The sequence below is a fragment of the Apus apus genome, chromosome Z (assembly GCF_020740795.1).
Source record: "Apus apus isolate bApuApu2 chromosome Z, bApuApu2.pri.cur, whole genome shotgun sequence".
In the NCBI taxonomy this organism is placed as follows: Eukaryota; Metazoa; Chordata; class Aves; order Apodiformes; family Apodidae; genus Apus; species Apus apus.
The window spans coordinates 9480561-9487110 of record NC_067312.1 but is presented as its reverse complement, the minus strand read 5'-3'; the positions used below and the strand labels follow the sequence as shown (position 1 = coordinate 9487110).

The following is a 6550-nucleotide window of genomic DNA, read 5'->3' as shown; positions in this document are numbered from 1 at the left end:
CATTTTCAGTCTGCTACCTAACCTGGCCATCTCTAAAGCAACACACACGGAGGAACCACTGGCACAACCGTGTGCCATGTTTCTCCCTTGGTGTTTCCAGAGGCAGGTGTAGCAGGACAGATGACAGAGCAGAGGAGATGGGAGTTAAGTCATCTACCAGATTTGAGCCACCTGTGAATCCTGTCCAGTCCACTGTGAAAACAGCAAGGCTGTCTGGCAGGTCTGAGCACCAGTGCAAGTTCTCAGTGCAAGGAACTATTCACTCCCCAGAGGAATGGTCAGGAACACTGAGAAACAGCAAATAAACCAAACAACAGCAGTGCAGTTTTCCAGGGTCTGATAATCCTTTTTAAACGGGAATCATGCAGTCAATCCACAAGACTCTTGTCAAATGTCAGGTTTCATTATCAGTCTGTTCTCAGAATTTTATTTTCCCTGCTAGCTAAAATTAAAAAAAAAAACAACAGAGTAGCTCTGGCTGTGAAAATCCACCCGTCCTTGGCAACAGCAGGACTACAGACATGCTTGAAGTGCTGCACACCCGAGAGATAACAGAACTGGGCTCCTAGAATCCAATGGAAACTACTACAGCTGCTGTAAAAAACAGTGATTTTTTTTTCTCTCCACTCTTAAGGTTATGATGCTGCTGCTTCAATTCTGGTGTGAAGATGTGTTAAATGAGCATTTTAAAAGTTTAATATTGCACTGACACCTGGTATGAATGGTCTTCATTTCAATGTGAGGAATGTATGTGAAATTGTTGTTAGAGCAGTCTAAGAGATCAAGAGAGCCCAGCCATGTACAACCCGATAAATGCAGAACTAAAATGGGTTTGCTCTTGCATTCATGCGCAACAAAGACTATTAATGCTCACAGCAGATGGTTGGTATTTTATTTCAATATTGGATATTATTTAAAATAAAATTAAATTTACTACACAGTTCTGGTAAAATACATTTTAAAATAAGTGTGGTTTGATTGCAGATTAACTGACGCTGGTAATCAGTAGGAGACCACCAGGCCTGTTGCCCTGGCTGGTGTTTCAGAAGCTGTCCCCCAGCCACACGTGCCTGAATGAAGAGCCTGTGGCAGCAGTGACCCTTGCACCAGGGTTCGGTGCACGGCTGGCAGAAGAAGCCATCGGTCTCCCCAGCATGTAGAGCTGCCCAGCCAGGCTGTGCAGAAACGCTGCTGGTACAGGCACTGGGATCAGCCACACAGCACTGCCCGGGGCTGCTCCAGGAGGGCTGAGCCTCTGCAGGAGACACCAGGCTGGCTGAAGAGAGCCTCAGGGCACACCTCAGCATGGGGCACGGAGGCATCAGCAGCTCCCACTGCCTGACAGGCTGCAGGATCCCAGGAAGAAGTTAGGTGTGAACTTCCCAGCAGCACCTCCCATCCCAGCAGGTCTCCAATTACCTGCAGCAGAGCAGGAGACCTCGGCTACTGTGCAAGTGACCAACATCTCAGTGTCCAAGCCCTTGCCAGCACCATCGGAGAGCACCTGAGGGGGTCTCTGGCTCGAAGCACACCTGCCAGTTTTTGCTCTTCCTCTACGTTTCTCCTCTCAAGCCTCTCTACACCAGGGCACCCAGCTAGTGCAAGAGGACCCAACAACCTCTGACAAAGCAGCACCAAGTGCCAGGTGCACAAATCAGGCACACAGGTCAGATAGATTTGAGAGTCTAAGGAAAAGTCATGAGTTCTGCAGTGTGTCCAAAGGGACAGTGATCTCACCAGTGAGCAGCAGGGCAGAGCCCAGCCTCACACCAGCCATCAGCAGGACATCCCCACATCCAGGCTGGGCTTGGTTGGCAATTTGATAGGAGAGAATGAGAGAACCAGCATAACTAGTGATGCATGGCACCCAGAACAACATTCAGATCTAATAATGTGCTGTCCCATGTTACACGTTTCTTCAGAAGTGCATGTCCCCTCAGCCAGCAGGTTAACCCCATCACTCTTTCCTTCTGTGAGCAGCCACCCCAGAAACACACTTCCAGCCTTCAGCCACCCTGTGATATAAATCCAGAAACTGCTGAAGCCAAATCCATGTGACCAGAAGAAGAGAGATGGGAACATCTCATTGGAAGGAGAAGACAAGCATCACAGGTATCACTTCCCAACTTCACACCTCTGCTCTCACCTCTCCATAAGTCTCCATAAGCAGAGGAGTCACTGGAGCGGGGTTAAGCCCCAGCCCACGCAGGGGGGACTGTGAGAAATCTTTATGTACAGTAACACAACCAATGAGACTATTCTATTTAGAGGTTTGGTTTAAATAGTTGTTTTTCTGCTGGCAGGACTTTTTGCCCCTTCAGGACTGCTTAGTAGCAGATAGGGACTTGCTTGGATATTAATTCTGAGAACCAAACCAAGCAACACAGTTGAAGGCTCTCAGCATGACAGTAAAGCAGTTTGTTTCCCAGCTTTTCTGTCTGACCCAGGACCCCATTTCCTTGTTTCAAACCCACATTTCTCACCTGGGAAGGAAAGCTGGGCAACTGCTTTACCCACATCTGCAGAGCAGCAGCTGCTGACCCTCCAGCTGCTGAGTGTCCTTAAGACAAATCTTAATTTCAGCCCCACCACTAGAATCTGGTGACACTCAAATGCTTCGGGACACATTGCAAGGCCCTCTGCCCTGGTCCCACTCATCATTCACCTCCACATCTCCTGGAAATTTGCCAGACACATCTCAGCATCACTTTAAGTAAAGGTACGTAATTAACATAGTTGAGCAACTCAGAGAGAATTCCAGGACTTAGATGTTTTGGTCATATATAGTTAGTAACATAATTGAAACAAATGCTATCTCCTTTGGGGTCCTAATGAGCTAAAACCTCCTACTTAAAAACCTAATATGAGGTGATGAGCCCAGTTTTCCCCTGCCGAAGTCCAGTGCTCCCAGCTCCATGCTCTAACATGAGTTTGGATGCCCAGGCTTGGTTTTTGCAACAACACAGACATAAGCCACAGAAAAAAAAAGCAGCACATTCCAACAGTGCAGGGGCCTGCCTGGAGACCTCTGTCCATTCTGCCCAACACGGACTGTCCATGTGATCCTGCAGGAGCAGGCAGCACCTGGGCGGGCGGGGTCCAGCACATTCTTCATCTGCTGAAGCCAAAGAGCATGAGAGATGGGAACCATGACACTGGGAGTTATATTTGAGGGCTTTATTAGTTTTTCTTCTGCAGAATCAAAATATTTAGCAAATTACTTCAAAGATTCCTCAAGAATGGTGGTATTTTATGTATTTAAAACTTGAGCAATGTACAACGTAATACTTTGAACTATCAAAACCAACCCAAAACCTGATTTCTAGGACTAGGTGTTAATTATGTAACTCTATAGCAGTGTGAGAAATGGAACTAATGCAGTGAGTATACTTGTTTTAAAGAAAGTGCTTGAAAGAAACCTCCTGCATCACACTGAGTATTATTTAAAACAAAAAGATAACTGATTTCCTAGCAGGGCATTGTCTTAAATATCCTACAAGCCTGGGGGATTATGAATGCCAAGCCTCAGCTCTCCACCTTCAAGAACCAACACAAGTTGCAGGTCCAGGTAGAGTTCACAGCTTACCTGTTTCAAGAGAACTTACACACCACTCGGCACTGGACACTCATGTCTGGCAGAAGTGTTGGAAGCATGGGTAAAAAAAAAACCCACAAGAGGAACAGCTTCTCTCTTTATGCATAGCGACAGTTTCTGAACCAGTGTTTTACTAAGTTACAGACTAACTTTCAACCAAAAAATAAAACTCCATTGCACTAAAGGTCAAATATTACCAGTTAATCTGGTCTGTGACAGTCAAGTAATTCAGTACAAGCAGACACCATGAAAGCAGCTTCAAAGAACCAAAGCATCCTAATTTCAGAACCAATTTAGTGATCTTCTGTCCAACTCCAGTGCAACAGTGAGGGGTGGGGGAACCACTCCCATCTCTACCTATGTACAATTTCAGCAGAGGCTGGGCAGTCTAAACGCTCCGTGGCCGAGCTGGAAAAAGGAAACTTAGGAAAGGACACTTCAAAAATTTAATTTAAGAAAGAAAGTTGGCTCTCCATGGAAAGAGAAATGCTGGAGTGATGCACGCGGGCGGGCTTGCTCAGTCACTCCCCAATATATGCAAAAAGCTGGACTCCTTCCTGCCAAGAGCAGGTCACACTGGATGTGAAGGTGGCGGGGCTGGTCCTGCACCGCTGCTCGCCAAGAATCCAGGAATGTGTTTTCAGCTGGCTCCTGCACGGGCCATGAGATCTTCCAAAGCGTTGTGTTGGTCGTTGTTATGTAATAATAAGACTTCCTTAATGTCTTTTAGTTCAAAGCCCATTTCTTTAAACTGACTCATTAGTTGGAGAAGTTCCGTGATCTGAAAGAAACAGACAGTCCATTATTTGCAAGAGCAAAGAGGATCAGTTCTTGGTGGAGGTTTAGCACAGAGCCTGTCTTCAGTGACTGGGCACCCCATGGGGTGGATTCCTCCTCCCCAAGAACAGCTTATTCCAGCTCCAGCTCAGTTCAGAGAAGGTGCACTCACACCAGAGCCAGCAGAGCTCTGCGTACAATACCACTTGGGGCCTCACTTTCAGTCCCGTCTTTGCAGTCCTGCATTTCCAAAACCCTCTTCAGCAAGGAACCAAAGCTCAGCCTCTCATTTTATCAGCCCTGCCCAATTTGGGCATCTGAATTTTTTTTAAACTCACTTTAACTTTGGGAACAGTAGAGGAGCCCTTGCTATCAAATGGCTCCTCAGATCTAGGGCAAACTTGGAGGATTAGCACAGATCTGTTGGACACACTATGTACAATAATAACATCAACCATGAATCCTCTCAGAGCTTTGAAAAAATAAACTCACAAGAAGTTAATCAATTGATCAGACTTTTGTGAAGCCTCTACTTAATAGTGCCTCCGCTCCACTTCAGAGGGGCAAAAAACAAGCAAGCATGTTGAAATGGGCAATCAGGAGACTATCCATTTCCAATTTTGTGTTTAAGACTGTAGGAAATATGCTTCCTGGGCTCAATCACTTCTCCTATCTTCACACAGTTGTTACTCTGTTTACAAGCTCATCACTAAGCCCAAGAAAGGAAGGAAGGCTTTCTGCGAGGTTGGGTTTCACCTCTGAAAATTTCATACGGCTACTTGGGACACAACAGGCTGGTGGACTGTAACAGATCTTGCTGTACTCTGCCCTGGCTACCCATTCCTGCTGTACTTTTGGTGCTGGAAAAGCAAGCAGACAATGAACAAGACCCCTAAAAACATTTTCCAGCCTCTTCCAGAGCAAGCCTTAACCCAATTTGCTGAGAAACCAGTCAGAAGCATTTGTGCAGGGGAGAAAATTCAGGGCCATGGCAGATTGGCAGGATTTGAAAGATAATTTGCTGTTTCTGAAATTAACCATGTCTGTACCAATCACCTTGCTCACAAGAGAACTCTGGGTTCAAAACATTACATTCAGAATATGCAGGGTCTTAAAAAAAATCCCATCCCCATAAAACTGCATGCAAGTGAGAGTAATAATGCAGAAGAATTCTAGTGTTTTAACACATATTCACTGTATCACTGCAAGGGTGTCCTTTGGCAGTCAGTTTTGGGAACGTGAACAGAGTGACTGCGGCTGGAATTCTGCATCATGGTGCACACTACTGCTCAGCGTGTTGCACCCTCACCTTCTCCTCTGAACACTGGTGCATTTCCAAAGCTGCTTCAACAAGAAGTGGATCAAAGCCCTTCTCACAAAGCTGCCCATGTGCAAACAGGTAGTCCAGAACCTGTGGGGAATGAAGAAAAGAAACTAGATTTGTAGAGTGGCATTTGAAGCATGTGGTTGAATACCACGTCTGTTCTTGCAGAGCGGCTGAGCATGACTCTACCCCAGGATTCACCAGGAATAAAGTCCTTTCCAGTAGAGTTGAGATACTTGTTTATGCAAGAGCCCATTCAGAGAAAACAGATGAGCCGCTCTGTCCTCCTGTGCTCTCCCACCAGCTCTGAACACCATCTTCCACTCTAGTCAAAACAGTCTCAGAAGCCTATATTTAGCCTTCCATGCCTGATCACTGAGCAGAAGGCAGAAGTTAAACTGTGCTTTTTACACTATACATTTTTTAAATGAAACCGTAGGTCCAGCACTCAAGATGTGTTAGCTTTCAGCTTCCTCTCAGACAGCTCCAAGAGCTGATGTAATCTGAAAGAAGTCAGCCTTAAGATCAACTCAGCATACTCAGATCATAGGCCCAGAAACCACTGCCAAATTTCTTATTTGTCCTCAGCTTTGAGAGGTACAGGGAAAGATCCGACAGGCAATGCTAGGAAAATGAAAGAACACAGCGGCAAATACAGCAGGATTTAAAACCACCCTCCTAAAGGACATTTCTTCCATTGGATACTGTGGTTTGCTCCAGTGCACAGCTCAAACTGCTTTCCATGTGTGGGTGGTGGGCAAGCAGATCAGCTCCACAAGCAGGAAGGCACTGGGACACTCCTCCTCCCCAGGGACAGGCACAGTCCTGCCAGGCAATGCTCTGCACAGCACAAA

At 46.2% G+C, this 6550-nt stretch overlaps 1 protein-coding gene across 3 annotated transcripts in view; it reads right to left on the bottom strand.

Moving 5' to 3' along the window:
- Positions 1–3162: 3162 nt before the first annotated feature.
- The window catches only part of UBAP1 (ubiquitin associated protein 1), a 38147-nt gene continuing 34759 nt past the window's right edge, over positions 3163–6550 (bottom strand). For 2 of the 3 annotated variants that reach the window (XM_051642590.1, XM_051642592.1), the window contains 2 exons: positions 5682–5783; positions 3163–4376 (listed from right to left, as the gene is read on the bottom strand). In XM_051642590.1, the coding sequence (XP_051498550.1) occupies positions 4236–4376; positions 5682–5783 (243 nt within the window). In that variant the 3' untranslated portion in view covers positions 3163–4235. The remainder of the gene's footprint in view (positions 4377–5681; positions 5784–6550) is intronic. The other variant, XM_051642593.1, reaches the window with a different exon arrangement.